Source organism: Podarcis melisellensis (assembly GCF_964234715.1).
Source record: "Podarcis melisellensis genome assembly, chromosome: 16".
NCBI lineage: Eukaryota > Metazoa > Chordata > Lepidosauria > Squamata > Lacertidae > Podarcis > Podarcis melisellensis.
In genome coordinates this window covers 11,521,628-11,537,455 of record NC_138533.1, presented here as the reverse complement: position 1 = coordinate 11,537,455, position 15,828 = coordinate 11,521,628, and the positions used below count along the sequence as shown (strand labels likewise).

General features: G+C 46.9%; 1 protein-coding gene across 2 annotated transcripts; it reads right to left on the bottom strand.

Moving 5' to 3' along the window:
- Window positions 1–1,006: 1,006 nt before the first annotated feature.
- LRRN4CL (LRRN4 C-terminal like) lies at window positions 1,007–6,825 on the bottom strand. Of its 2 annotated transcripts, XR_014163491.1 has the most exons (3): window positions 6,440–6,825; window positions 1,599–3,796; window positions 1,007–1,552 (listed from the first exon to the last, which is right to left on the bottom strand). XR_014163491.1 is itself a non-coding variant. In XM_081891929.1 (2 exons), exon 2 carries the CDS (start codon window positions 3,789–3,791, stop codon window positions 2,913–2,915), a length of 879 nt encoding a protein of 292 aa, XP_081748055.1. In that variant the 5' UTR covers window positions 3,792–3,796; window positions 6,440–6,825; the 3' UTR covers window positions 1,007–2,912. The 2 variants fall into 2 exon arrangements, 1 of the variants encoding a protein (XP_081748055.1); XM_081891929.1 differs by having other exon boundaries at window positions 1,007–3,796.
- Window positions 6,826–15,828: the final 9,003 nt, after the last annotated feature.

The following is a 15,828-nucleotide window of genomic DNA, read 5'->3' as shown; positions in this document are numbered from 1 at the left end:
AGCTGTACGCCGGCTCCCTCGGCCAATAAAGTGAGATGAGCGCCGCAACCCCAGAGTCGGCCACGACTGGACCTAATGGCCAGGGGTCCCTTTACCTTTATCTATCATCTCTCAGCACCCTTAACCAACAACAGTTCCCAGGATTATTTGGGGGGAAAACATAACTATTTAAAGTAGTATGAAGCAGGGTGCAGGTGGGGTCCAAAACTCTTCCCCACCAATTCCTCTCACAGGACTACAATTCCCAGAGTTCCCCGGGAAGAGGTATGGACTGTTAAACCACTTGGGGAATTGTAGCTCAGTGAGAGAAACAGGGGTCTCCTAAACGCTCTCAGCACCCTTAACAAACTACAGTTCCCAGGATTTTGGGGGGGAAGCCATGGAAGTTGTATGATACTGCTTTAAACGCATGGTGCAGATGGGGCCAAGTTTGACTCAGAACCCAAGACAGGACAGGCCTCCCTCTGGGAAGACTTTCTCACATCTGCTTTTTGAGGTAGGCAGGCATCCAAGAGATGCTCAGGGAGGGAAAGTCCCCACCTCCTCAACCCTACCATATTCCCAGAGGCCTATGGGTACATGTTGTCCCAGCTCGGCCAAGAGGCAGGCACTCCTAAATTCCCACCGTTCCCATGCCTTCCTTCAGCAACGCACATCTGGAAAACACTGAGTTTTCCAGGACACAGCTCAAAAGCCTGTGAACTCTGCCAAGGACAGTCGCCAACGGAAACTCAAGTCCTGATGCAAGGACACGTGTGTGTGTGTGTGTGTGTGTGTGTGTGTGTGTGTCAGGAAAGAGTCAACCACATTCCATTGACTCCACTTTCTCCAACTTGGTGCCCTCCAGATGGTTTGGACTACAACTCACCAGGCTGGCTCTGCCTGATGGGAGTTGTAGTTCCTAAACATTGAAAGGGATGGGCAGCAGGTCGGATAAGGCTGCCAAAACTCATCTGAGGTGCTCTGGAAAGAAGAGATAAATAAGGAACGAAGGCATTCCAGGAAATGACGGTTCAGGATTTTGCTCTACTTCGATTCTTCCAGCGACAATCAACTAACACCAATGTGCAGTTATGAGAATATCTGGCTTGGAGTGGGCATCGAAAGAGCAAATCTGCCATTTTGTTTTTTCTCATTTTTCTAATTTTAAATTCGGTTCTCCCTATTTCAATATCAGTTTGTACTCATTAAAATTGATCAGCATTTTAGTCGAATTCCTCCTAATGCACACATGCTGGTGTACAATTGTGTCTAATATAAGCATTTGTGTAAATCAATTTCCTCTAATACAATGCATTTGTAATGCTTCCCGCCCCCCTACAGATGTATGCATTTTAGGCACGCTTCAATCTAGCATAAGCATTTTTCTACACATGAATTAGAGAACTGCTCAGCAAAATTCAGAGAAGTACAAATTTCAAACAACAGGACTGTTTTTGAGCTTTGTTTTGGGAAAGTTGCAAATTAGGTGGGAACATAGGAAACTCCTATATACTGAGTTAGACCAGTGTCCCTTCTAGCTCAGTATTGCTTACATTGACTGGCAGCAGCTCTCCAGGATTTCATACCAGGAGTATTTCCCAACCCTAACTGGAGACGCCAGGGATTGAACCTGGGACCTTCTACCCACCAAGCGGAAGCTCTGTCCACTCAGCTGTGTCTCTTCCCAGAGGTAGATTCGCCTATAAACGTGAACTGAATCAAATTTCTCCCCCACCACTAGTTGTAGATATCTCTGAAGTTTTGTACCTCTGTAATGTTGTTTTATTTTTTTTAAAAAAAACCTCTGATAATAAATACATAAATAAACATAGATTCTCGCGACATCTTAAAAGACCGTCTTCACATCCCTCCCAAGAGCAGCCATCCTTTTCAAGAGAAGAAAGAATTGGAAATGACAATTTGGCAGGATCTGAATACATGGCTTCTTCTTGAGCTGACTGAACTGGTCCACTGGGCACTTGGGGAGAGTTAAGAGTGACGATGACTCAAGTTCTTTGCAGTCCCCTCCCCAAAGGGGGTATGTAGAGTACAGGGTTGAGCCAAGACATTTTGCTGGAGAAGAAACAGTATGTTGTAGGATGATGACGAGGAACTTCAGGCTCGGAGTCTGAATTGGCCCTCCAACTCTCTCTCTCTGGCCCTTGGAAGTATCCCCAGGCCACACCCCCTCTCCCCAGGCCACACCCTTCACTGGCCCTGCGTCCAATCCACATGCAGAATCAGATTGGACTCAACGTTGAGCATTACTTCAGCACTGGTGACAATGGAACAGTGTTGTTCATGACAGGCCCAAGGACATTGGGTCCTGTCCTCTAACGTTTTTCTGCTTCTTCTTAACTGCCTGCATCCGCTGCCTCATTCTGCCTAATGGCAAGTCCAGCCCTGGTAGGCCACAGTTCAAAATGGTGGTCCAGGTCAGATCTGTCTGTGCACCCTCTCTCAGGCCATGAAAGTTCAGGGGAATGGACTGGTTCAAATTCCCCAGCGCTGAGAGTTCAGAATCGCTCACTTTCCGCCCCAGAGGCAGCAGGAAAAGAGCTGGGCGAAGGTCCACGAAAAACGACAGAGCCTTTGAAGAAATCAGTTGCCATCTCTGTGTAGACAGCATGGATGGCACCAGTGTTATTTTTCTGAGAATAAGAGGTGCCGGAACTCACCATGAATGCCTCACTTGATCTCTTATAACGGCAATGGCGCCCACCTGAGAGGTACCAGAACTGAGTTCTGGAGAGTTCCGGCTGAAAAGAAGACCTGGATAACACAAAATCGCTGCCCCTTCCACCCTGGAGGCAGCAACAAACACACCATTTTAAAAGCAATGGCGTTGAGTGAAGCTCCCCCAAAGAAACAGAGCCTCGAACTCTGAAGCAACAGAGATGCCATCTTGCCAGTAGACACCAACACCCTATTCAGAGCTGTTCCTCACTGCGGAAAGAGCTGTTTGCCGCTCCGTCCAGGCCTGGCTCAGCGTCGAGGATGTTGTCCATCGACCCGCGGTGAGGATGCTTCCTCCTGTTGCGGACGCAGAAATGCCAGGCCAAGGTGGAGATGACCACGAGGATGAGGGTGGCGGCCAGCCCTGCAGCTATGTAGGCATAGGGCATTTGGTGGGCAGGAGTCCGGATGAGGCGGCACGGCCCGTGCTGCTGGGTGCCATCGTCCGTGGGGCTGGATCCGGCCCGGTTGGATGCCACGATGCAGAACAGGTACTCGTGATCTGGCAGCAACCCCGAGACAGCTGCCAAGCGGAAAGTGTTGTTGAGGGCCGGGCCGGAGAGGAAGTCCCCGCCGACAAGCTGATAGTGCAAGCGATATTCCTGGACCGTGGAAGAAGGCGCACACCAGCGCATGCTTGCTCCCACCTCGCTCGTGTGGACCGTCTGCAGGCGGGGCGGCTCGGGGGGCACATCTGGGCCGGTGACCCCCGGGCACAAGCACCCGCTAGCCCTACTCAGCTCCGCGCAGGGCACTTGGAGGTGCTGGCAAGGATTGTATTTGCAAAGGTGATGGGGCGGCTGCGGGAGGCCGGGCGTCTGGGGCTCTGAGGTCAGAGGGTAGTCGTAATCGTCGTAATGTTGATCGTCAGGATAATCCAGAGAAGGTTTGACCGGAGCAGGCGATGAGGTCCTGTCTTTGCTCACCGCTGGGGCGTTGCTCCCTGAGGGATGCGGGAAGAGGGGGTTCTCTTTCAGGGGCACGGGCAAAGGGTGCCCCATGCTTGTCGGTGATGCCTGGGGGCAGAGGGTCAGGATCCAGGCTGCTACCAGAAACAGCCCTGGGATTTCCATGGCTCCTGGCAACAGATGGAAGAGAAGGGGAAATAGGGGTGTTTTTATTTATTTTAATAACAATAATAAAAATTATTTATATGCTGCCCTCCGTAGCCGAAGCCGGACTCAGAGCGGCTAACAACAGTAAAAGTAACACAGTTTACATAAAATCACAATCAATTAATTGAAATACATTCTAAAATCTATTCATTCAGAATCAAATTAATGGCAACCATTGGGCTGGAGTTCTATGAGAATTACCAAAGGACTATTGGTCTATTTTTTTCTAATCATTTTTTTCAACATATGACAATGTCACACAGATAAATAATGAAATATCCCACCCTAACTCAGAAGCTGGTGTTTATGCAATACATAAACAACCAAATACTTATCCCAAACTACTATTTGTACAGAAGGCCATAAGCAGTTTAAGTTAATCAAAAGTACGGCAATCGTTTTTTAGAGCTGTTTTTAAATGGGAAGCTGCCTTATAGAATCATAGAATCAAGACAGAGTTGGAAGAGACCCCAAGGGACATCTAGTCCAACCCCCTGTAATGCTGGAATCTTTTGCCCAATGTGGGGCTTGAACCCACAACCCTGAGATTAAGATGCTCTGAGGTATCACAAACCCAATTTACAAAGCCCTTCACAACTTGGGTCCAGACTATCACAGAGACCATATATCTCTGCCCAAACACTGAGATATTTGAGGGAGTCTTGGTTAGTGGTCTACCACGGTTCAGAGACATGGCTCGTAACTACCAGAAGTGGTGTGTTCAAAATTGTGGGTCCAATCCTGTGGAACTACCGTCCTGACTGAGATAAGAACCCAGCCCATTCCCTGCTGAACAATCACTTGACAATCACTTTCCAATTTCAGCATTTTAAGGTTCTTCTCCATTTCTAGGGTTTATTTTAATAGTTCTTATTCTTTGTACAGTGTTCTTTAAAAAGTACGCACACTGCTTATAAATTATAAATATTAAGTCGTACAGTGGTACCTCGGGTTAAGTACTTAATTCGTTCCGGAGGTCCGTTCTTAACCTGAAACTGTTCTTAACCTGAAGCACCACTTTAGCTAATGGGGCCTCCTGCTGCTGCCGCACCGCTGGAGCCTGATTTCTGTTCTCATCCTGAAGCAAAGTTCTTAACCCGAGGTAATATTTCTGGGTTAGCAGAGTCTGTAACCTGAAGCGTATGTAACCTGAAGCCTCTGTAACTCGAGGTACCACTGTATATAAATACAGGTCTAAAATAAAATACCCCCCCTTGCATCTTTCTGTGTCAGCCCATATGGCGAAACATTCAGAATTCCTAAACCACTACGCATTACTATTTTGAACGAGGTGACTGCTTGTGTGTAGCCAGATTTATGCATGCTTGTGGCTGGATTCAAGGTCTGAATCAGAAGTGGTAACCCACAGGATGAGGAAACCTGTGGCCCTCCAGATGTTGGCTGCGTACACACCATACCTTTAAAGGACCTCACAAAAAGAATTATGGGAATTGTAGTTTACCCCCATAGAGCTACATTTCCCAGCACCCTTAACAAACTACTGTTCCCAGAATTATTATTATTATTTTGAGGGGGGTGGGGAATGTGTTTTGCATATATTTTAAATGCACAGTGCATTCACAGCCTAAGTTGGGGGGGATGAGTGAGACGAGGGCGCTGCTCTCCCTTTGCAAACGCTGGTGTGCTGGATCACACCAAGGGTGTATCTAGTCGTGCGCCCTGTACCCAGAAGCGACCTGCAAGACGAGAAGGCAACAGACCTCATCTGATCTGCCTCTGCTGATTTTGGAAGTAGAGTTCTTCTGAACCAGAGGGTCCATCACTGCCTCCTACAGGATCTAGAGGAAGGAGATGGGGAACTCGGGCCTGGAGTCCAAATGTACCCATCCAGGTCTCTCTGCCAGATTCCTCAGGACTCTCTCCAGGCAACATCCCTCCTGAGGCTGCACATACCCCCTGCATTTAAGGAATGCCTCAAATAATCCTGGGAACTATAGTATGTTAAGGAACTGTATATCTGTGCAGGCTGGACTACAGTTCTCAGGATTCTTGTGGCGTGGTAGTACATGTACCCGTATTTTTCGCTCTATAAGACGCACCAGACCACAAGATGCACCTAGTTTTTGGAGGAGGAAAACAAGAAGAAAAATATTCTGAATCTCAGAAGCCAGAACAGCAAGAGGGATCGCTGCGCAGTGAAAGCAGCAATCCCTCTTGCTGTTCTGGCTTCTGGGATAGCTGCACAGCCTGCATTCGCTCCATAAGATGCACACACATTTCCCCTCCACTTTTTAGGAGGGAAAAAGTGAGTCTTATGGAGTAAAAAATACGGTATATATCCTGAGCTGGACCCTTCAACAGCCTTCCTTAAGTGTTTCTACCAAGCCCTTGGACTTTGACCATACCTTTTCCTTGCCCAGATAGAGCATGTGTATAAAACAGATTACTATACAAACATAAAAGTTACCTTTCTTCCTATGTCGACTCTTTACTTCTGGCCCTTCCCGCTGCTAATATGCGCCACCCCTCCCAAGATGGGAATGTGACCCCCCCTCCAAACAAGCACCCCTGCTTTACCCCAAGAGGAACGCAACTTAAGAGGCGAGGAGGAGGATATTGTGCCTCAAGGGGGCAAATTCACTCACCTGGATGGCGGATGTCTGCCTTTGGTTGCTAGGCAACAGGCTGCCGGGAAGGGTCTCTGCAACAAGTTATTATCCAAAGGATGCAAGGTAGCAGGACCCCCCCTCGATGAAAGAACGATGGAGCTGTTTCCAGGAATAACAGGACCCACCAAGCAAGGACCAAAAGCCTGTGGTGCTGAAATGTGGTGTGTGTGTATCAAAAGCTGGCCGTTTGGAGGGGGGGTTGGGGGCACAATAATTGCCGCCTCAGAGCAATTTGTGGTATCCGCAGAAATGATAAGCAAGAGCTCCTTGCGCTGGCCTGCCGGGAACTAGCAAAGTGGTGGCCTCTTGCGAAGCCCAAAACCCAAACTTTTATATCCTCCTCGTGGGATGATCTCATCACACACCCCCTTCACAACCTCCCCCCCAACCTCCTTTACAGCTGGGCCCAGCCAGTGGGAATGAGTACAAGGCAGCTAATAGGCGTGGAAAATGCTTTGGCTTGACGGACCCCCCTGGCAGGTGCCTGGAAAGAAAACAAATAGTGCCTTATAAGGGCTATTCACTTCCTTCTCAGAAATCCCTCCTCTGGGTAAGAGAGGGAATAAATAAGAGTTGAGGAGAGAGAGAGAAAGTAAAAAAGACCTGACAGGAGACGAGGAAGGGTGTGTGCTGTGTGCTGTGTCACAATCCCAAGGGGGAGAGAACTATTCTTACATGGGCAAACTGATTCAGGATGCTCATCCCAGACAGAGGGAGAGGCATTTTTCCTGTTCCCAGACCAGCTCTGCCCTGCCTGGAGCCATACACTCACCCAGGTCTCAGCCACTCATTGGAGCATCAGCGCAGACAAAAGACACTCTCCAGGAATCATCTTACACCCAAAGCGGTGCCAAAAAAAGTGATTTACAGTGCAGGGGGGGGGAAACCTTCCAGATGTTGTTAGACTCCAACTCCCAGCCAATGGTAAGGAACAATGAAAGTGGAAGGTCACAGGTTTCCCACCCCTCACTTATATTATCATATTCGCTTTCTTTCTTTGTCTTCCGTTCCAAAAGGATCTCATCATCTTTTTCTTTACCGCTGGGCTTTCTTCCCATTTTGCAAGCCGAAGGACTGAGGCCAAGGACAGCGAGGCTCAAGGAGAGACCACACATGGAGGCCAATAGGAAATAAGCATGCTACCTCCTCCATAAAAAAGGCCTCTTACGGTTTTATGAGCCGCAAGGCAGGCAGATGTTCAGCAGGTGAAGCCACGTAGCACCCCCATGTCAAGAGAAGCTTATTCTGTTGAATTTATGGCCTGTGCAAAGTTATTTTGATGCATTTTTCATCTTTGTTGGAAGCCGTCCAGAGTGGATGGGGAAACCCAGCCAGATGGGCGGGGTACAAATAATAAATTATTATTATTATACTATTAAAGACATGGAAGGTGTGTGTGTGTGGAGAGAGAGAGAGAATGAGTGAGTTAATGAGTAAGAGAGAGAACATTAAAAAGCAGTGCTGGGGCGCCCAGCGTCAAGTGTCTCCGGTCCACACCGGCCAACAGGAAAATATCTAAGAGCCAAAAATCCTGCATTCTCTCGTTTATTAATGAGGTCATTCCAAGAGCAGAAAAATTGAAAAGGAAAATAAAATAAAGACAATGCATTTATTGAATCTTAAGTAATATTGTATGAAACAATTGTGCTTCAGAGGTGTTGCTTGATGTACCCACCCGTGTTTTAAAACAACTTATTGTTTTACTTTTATTTTCCTAATCGACAACAGACAGAAAATCCCCCCCCCCTGTTGACTGAAGTTTCAATAACCCGCAGTTGTCTTCCCTCATGAGCAGGCAAAGATCTATGACTGACGCTGACGTACGCAAGACTTCACCTTCTTTATTTTACCACAGAGTATAATTCCCATTTTAGAGGTGGGAGAACTGAGGCCACACTTAACTGCATTTTTAAATCCTGGCGAACAGGGATTAAAATAAAGGAGATACACAACTTTCTTAAGAATACAAAATATGTCTTCTTAGATTCCCTCCATCACTTCCCAGAATGAGGTGTCCCTTGTATACCTCATGGCTGCCAGGGCAGTGGTGTAGTTGCTGATTGACTCCCCCTCTGCCTGGTTCCGGTGGTAGAACGCATGGCGGGCAGCAATCTTGGACAGCTTTGGTGCGTAAGTGGTTGTGGAGCTTCTCTTGGATCGTGTCCCATGGTGTTGCCTGGACTGCTTCAGGCGCAACCAATGCTCGGGCCGTCTCAAACACCTCAGGCCCACAGAGGCTGAGGAATAGGCCCCGCTTCCGATCCTTTGATACTGCTGTCAGCTCGTTGGCTTGGAGGTAGCGGTCGAACCGAGCGAGGTAGGAGTCCCATGATTCAGAGGCTGGCGCAAACGGTGGTAGAGGCACAAGTGAAGCCATGATTCTGATGCCGGAGAGAAGGGCAATGGATGGAACACAGTGCTCTCGCCAGAACGGTCAGCTCTGAATTGGTTCTGTCCAGTGATTTCGCTCAGTGATTTCGCTCTGTGATTCAGCTCAGTTCAGAGGATGGCCGCATCTGGCGGTGCTCTGATGTCCACCGATCCCATCCTCGTCACCAGTGTAGAATAGTGGGTAGACATGGCAGACGACACAGCGATGTCTCCAAAGCAGCTCTTTATTTTGTAAGCTGGAACAGCAAACTGAACAGCAAACAGCTCAGCCGGCCTGCTTTTATAGGCAGCCGGCTGTCAACATTGTAGCAACAACAACCCAGAGTTTCCCGCCTAAAATAACTGATGTGGACCTGAGTGAAAACTATCAACAGACCTTAGTGAAAACTATCTACAGTATTCCCCTGCTGGCCCAGGGGGAACTTCACTACATAACATAGCCCACCCTTCCTCCAGAATGGGCCCAGGTTGGCTCATGCATCCATATGAGGAAAATATATATATTTTAAAGCCTTCTCAGAAACAGTTAAAAACATTCTTAACCAGTGATCTCAGATTAAAGTTTTAAGGAATACTTCAGGCTCTTTTGGACCAGCTCAAAGCCCTTTCTTGGTGGGCTTCCCTGGTAGCAACAGCTCTCCACACTGCAGATGGGAGACAGATCCAGCAACCAACGTAGAAGAAAAAGGAGGGCCCAGGCTGTGTGTCAGCAGTGGGCTCTTTGGGGACCCCAGGAGTTCCCTCCCTACAAAACCAGCAAGAGGTGACAGCGCTCTTCTCCAATTCCCTAGTATAGGTAATGGGACCCCTGACCATTAGGTCCAGTCGTGGCCGACTCTGGGGTTGCGGCGCTCATCTCGCTTTACTGGCCGAGGGAGCCGGCATACAGCTTCCGGGTCATGTGGCCAGCATGACTAAGCCACTTCTGGAGAACCAGAGCAGCGCACGGAAACGCCGTTTACCTTCCCGCCAGAGCGGTACCTATTTATCTACTTGCACTTTGACAGCCTTTTGACTGCTAGGTTGGCAGGAGCAGGGACAGAGCAACGGGAGCTCACCCCATAGTGGGGATTCGAACCACCGACCTTCTGATCGGCAAGTCCTAGGCTCTGATTTAACCCACAGCGCCACCCACGTCCCTCTCCAATTCCCTAGTGTGGCAATAATTCTCCTAAAGGCAACCTCACTTTTCAGTTAATATTCCACTTCCTCTCAGATCATCACCAGCTGCACGTAAAGCTGCTCAGGACATGACCCTGGCCAACTCCTGGCATCAGCAAAGCGGAGCTCTTTGCTACTCCCTCAGCTCCTCTGCAAGGAAATTCAGCAAACAGACTGTGCGAGGAGGTCGCCCTTAGAACTTCCTAAACAAGCTTAACTTTGGAACTGTTGAGCCTACCACAATTGCCACGTGGCAAGGATTTTACTACGATTCCCGCCTTTTCTTCCTCAGTTGCCCAAACAAGACAACACGAAAACTAGGCCAGAAACCTCCAAAGGTTTGCATTCAATGCTTTCAGCATTTGTAGAAACAGAAGACATTTTCCAGGACGAATGAAGCGTTTAGAGAACTACCATATTTTTACACTGCCATTTATTTATTTTTTTAAAAAAGCTACTTTTTGTCATGATTCTGTTGCGATCTGAAAAGCAGTTTGCCCTTTGGGTAAAAATGGGTTGCTCTGCTGATGGGGGAAAGGGTACTCTGTACATGCGCAGAGGCATGCAGCCCGTGTCAGACTTTGCAAAAGCAGACAACCATATTCAAAACACAGTTGAAAGCTTTTGCAATTTTAAGGAACAGTGAATTGCAAAGGCTGCCAGTCCATTAATACATTGATCATTTGCCTTAACTAACTGGGAACACGTTTCTTCGGCTGCTTTCAGATCCTGTAAGCTTCCATAGAATCATAGAATTATAGAGACAAGATGTCAAACTGTTCTTATATGCAACAACAGCGACAAAAGTACTGTTAGCCCAGAAATGGAAGCAAGAAGAAATTCCGACGAAAAAAGAATGGCAGACGAAATTAATGGACTATGCAGAACTGGACGAAAATGACAGGAAGGATTTGAAACCTGCGGGACCAGAGATTTACAGAAGATTGGAAGAAGTAGATGAATTATTTGAAGAGCAACCGTAATCAACAAATTACGCTAGTAGGACTACACAGTGGCGTAGCGTGGGGGGTGCAGAGGGGGCCGGCCGCACCGGGCGCAACATCTGGGGGTTAGGGTTAGGGGGCGCAAATCCACGGGTTAGGGGGCGCAAATTACTTGCCTTGCCCCGGGTGCTGACGACCCACGCTACGCCACTGGGACTACAAGAAGTTTTGTAAGGAGAAATATACGAAGTGTTACAAAGTAGAAAAAAGATAAGAGATATTGGTTATGAGTTTGAAATGTAATGGGGAAGATAAGAAATGTATACTAAGAGATTAGATTGGAAAATTTTCAGACAGGACTGATGTAAGTCAAAAAAATAAGATGTAAAAGTATGTTTAATTACTGTTGAAAATGATATGTTTAAAAACTAATAAAAATTTATATATATATATAAAAAAATTAGAGGTGGGAGGGACTCCAAGGGTCATCTAGTCCAACCCCCTGCAATTCAGGAATTTCAACTGAAGCATCCATAACAGGTGACCATCCAACCTCTGCTTGAAAACCTCCAATGAAGGAGAGTCCACCACCTTTCAAGGGAGTCTGTCCACTGTCAAACAGCTCTTACCACCAGTAAGTTCTATGTGATATTTAATTGGAATTTACTTTCCTGCAACTTGAAGCCATTGGTTCGAGTCCTACCTTCCAGAGCAGGAGAAAACAAGCTTGCTCCCTCTTTCAAGTGACAGCCCTTTAGATATTTGAGGATGGCTATCATATCTCCTCACATTACAGCTCTTATAAAATACAGTGGTACCTCAGGTTACATACGCTTCAGGTTACAGACTCCGCTAACCCAGAAATATTACCTCGGGTTAAGAACTTTGCTTCAGGATGAGAACAGAAATCGTGCTCCGGCGGCACGGCAGCAGCAGGAGACCCCATTAGCTAAAGTGGTGCTTCAGATTAAGAACAGTTTCAAGTTAAGTACGGACCTCCGGAACGAATTAAGTACTTAACCCGAGGTACCACTGTAAAGAAATTTTAACATCCCAACATTTCAAATTATTTTATTCCCAGTTGATACAGCTCCTCTCAAAAGATCTCCTTTGCAAAAAAAATTAAAAAAACAAAAACAAAACAGGGTAGGGGATAGGGAAAAATATATTTTTAAAAACAGGAGGAGGAGAAACACAAGTTTAATTAACGAATGTTGCTCAGACATTGTAAGGACAAGCAAGTGGGACCGACTGCACATTAGGGGAATGCTAATTAAATTTCAGTTGGAAGAACTGGGGCACAGGGTACGACTGAGACGTTGCTTTTCAAAATCCGCTTTTGTCTAAATTTGTGCTGAGTCATTATCATGAGTCTCTGACTAAGCAAGGGGACTGCATTCCTGGGCAAAATCTCTTTCCAGCAAAAAAAAGGGGGGGGGCGGAGAGAGTATGAATTAATTCTGAAAACAACCCACATGATTAAACTTGGAAGGGCTCAATGGAATTCAGAATTGCTCATACACTACGTGCCAGTTTCTATACCATGGAATAGCAAAATTCCAGCCTTACAAAAAATCCTCAGGGTGAGTGGTGCTAAATTCCGCTCATCTTGCATAATTTAAGAATGAGTGGCGTGTGTATTTCTGGTACACAGCTTGCTCAGAGTATTTTCTCCACATACAGCCCGTTAAGCCGAGGTTTTGGTTGGCAAATTGTGGGAGAAAAGGTGGAGGAGCGGAACGGGAGAGAGAAGACTGTCTGGCAATCGAGGATGAGACAGAAGGTGGACCTCATGACACATGGCCAATGCACGATGGGGGTTTCCATTTAGAAAATTTGCACCTAATTTCTTAATTTATTTTTAATGCAAATTTATTTGAAGGAAAGAAAATGAAGAAGGAAAAACCTCTCAACTGAACAATACAGACATGTCCCCACTTACCTGTGATTGGCTTGTGCGTGACTACACATACCTGCAGTAAAAAAGGTAAAGGGACCCCTGACCATTAGGTTCAGTCATGACCGACTCTGGGGTTGCGGCGCTCATCTTGCTTTATTGGCCAAGGGAGCCGGCATTTGTCCGCAGACAGCTTCAGGGTCATGTGGCCAGCATGACCAAGTTGCTTCTGGCAAACCAGAGCAGCGCACGGAAACACCGTTTACCTTCCTGCCGGAGCGGTACCTATTTATCCACTTGCACTTTGACGTGCTTTCGAACTGCTAGGTTGGCAGGAGCAGGGACCGAGCAACGGGAGCTCACCCCGTCGCAGAGATTCAAACCACCGACCTTCTGATCGGCAAGTCCTAGGCTCTGTGGTTTAAACCACAGCGCCACCCGTGTCCCTATACCTGCAGTACTAGAAAATAAATAATTCTATTCAAACCTGGAAATGGCGGGAGAGAGCAGGACTTTTCTCGTGGCTCATGAGGAGACCCTCCCCGGAGCCCAAAGAGGATGTCAGTGAGGGCAGAGGAAGCTTTGAAGAGACTTGGGCTTTGTTTAGGCTGCTCAGACACCCCGCCTAGCAGCTGATTTGCAGGGTAACGCAGCAGGCGTCATGCAGCCGGCCCCAAGCTTCAATTCTAGTTGTGAATATTTTTGGATACAGTCTTTTTGGGTCTGGATTGGCGGGAGAGCGGCAGAGAGGGTGTTTAAAAGATGCTCCCCATGCACACAATTTTTCACTTACACATGGCAGGCCCCCCAGAATGTAAGTGGGAGGGATGAAATCTCCAAAAAGGATGTTACTTTTTTCTGTATGCCACAACAGCTGTGAGAATATTACTAGTGAAGAACTGAAAGAAACAATATTTACCAACTATCGAAGAATGGCAGATGAAGATGATGGACTATATGGAACCTGCTGAACTGACTGGGAGACTCCAAGACCAGAGAGAAGAGATGGTGGAAGAAGATTGGAAGAAGTTTAAAGAATATCTGAAAAAATATGTTTAAATTTAAATCTTAGAATAGCTTTGGAAGTGGATATAGGCTGTAGGGTTAGAAGTAGAAGACAGTGTATTTTAAAATAGTATTATTTGTAAGTGATAAAATGTGAAGATTTTTATGGTACAAGTAAACGTGATTAAAAAAATGGTTAAAAAATATGATATATGTAAAGTGCTAAAGATGAGGTAAAATGAAAATCAGATAGGGGGGACTTGGGGAAGCCCACCTAACAATGTTTAGAAAAAATAAGGATAAGACAAGAATTTGTTTGCATAGGGTTTTTTTCTGTTTGTGTTGTTTAGTTGTGTTATAAAATGAATAAATTCTTTGGGGGGAACCAAAACAGAATGTAAGTGGGAGACACCTGTACATTGGATCATCCAGGATCCTGTCCAGGCTGGAAGTCTCTCTTAGTGAGCACATGGGCTTGCAAAATCCATTTTTGTTGTCCTGTCATGAATCCCTGCTCCACTTAATCTAAAAGTACGTGAACATGCACAAATATCAAGGATTTCACCAATACAAAATTGATACAGGCATGTGGGAGCGGCTGCCCTCCCTTCAGAGAAGTGCCAGGTGGAAGGATGTATCGCCAGATCGCGATGTTTGGCTGGTGATACATTGCAATGTTGAAAACCTGACACCGCCCAGCCCTACTTTCTATGTAATCATCTGCCTTGGTAAAGGTAAAGGGACCTCTGACCATTAGGTCCAGTTGTGGCTGACTCTGGGGTTGCAGTGCTTATCTCGCTTTATTGGCCGAGGAAGCTAGCATACAGCTTTCGAATTGCTAGGCTGGCAGTTCTGCCTTGAGTGAGGAGCAAATGCTCACTTAATTTCCAGCAGATTTGAAAGGGGATTGGACTGGTCACAGTTACTGAGGAAAACTGGATTTCTTTTTCATCAACAACTGGAGGGCTGTGGGTTTCCCCACTCCTGCTTCAGACTATGGGGCCTACCCCCAAAAAAGTATTTCATCCCCTATCCCGCCCACGTTTCCAAAGCAATCCAGGAGGGACAGACAGGTACCACCGCAACAAACTCAGGTTTCAGCAGAGCATTTCGCACAGCCTGCGCGACACCACTGAGCTTAGTTAGGAGTGCCAGCAAAGCACCATGGGAGTTTGGCAAACAACATGTGACCTAGGTTAGTCCTCACTGCAAGCAAGCAGTGCGCGTGCCCTGCACTGCGAGGTGAGCACACCCTTCCAGCTGGCGTGTGGAGCAATAATGGTCATCCCCACTACCACTGGGCTGGAATTTGAGGCGAGAGTTACTAGCTGTGTCTGGAATGCAGACAAGCCCTCCTTCGCAGCCAAGACGGGCCAGATGAACATTGGATCTTTGCAAACTGAAAGACGTCAGATTGGGTGGGACCCTGCTCTGGCTGCAACGATTATCGGAAAACCCTATTCATTGAGAAAGTGGCAGCTCAAACAGCCAAAGGAACATGAGTGTTGGGCCAAGGCAACTTCCTGGGTGCATTTCATGCAGGGTGGTGGTGGAGAAGACCATCAACAAGGCAATTCAGATTCTGCATCAGGAAAAAGGAGACATTCCTCTATAAACCCGTGCAGACAGAAGTGCCTAGCCTCTCAGCCTGCGTGATTTATTCTGGAAACTGAATGTGCAACCCCTACAGGTGTGCTGAGTTGCGCCCGACGTTGGGGGCCCCTCAATGTGCATGCACAATGCCACACATGCGATACACATCCCAGACCAGGCAGGCAGACTTGGCCCACCCACTCACCCCCCGCCAGCCCTTTTGGAAAGGGATGTAAAAGGCGAAAGATTTATACGATCTGAAGAGAAACCAGAGTATAAATAATTGGCCATCATTAAAATAGATTAAGAATTGATATTTAAGCATGTGGTTATAGATTTGGAAATAAGAGGATAATTTGCTTGACAAAATGTAT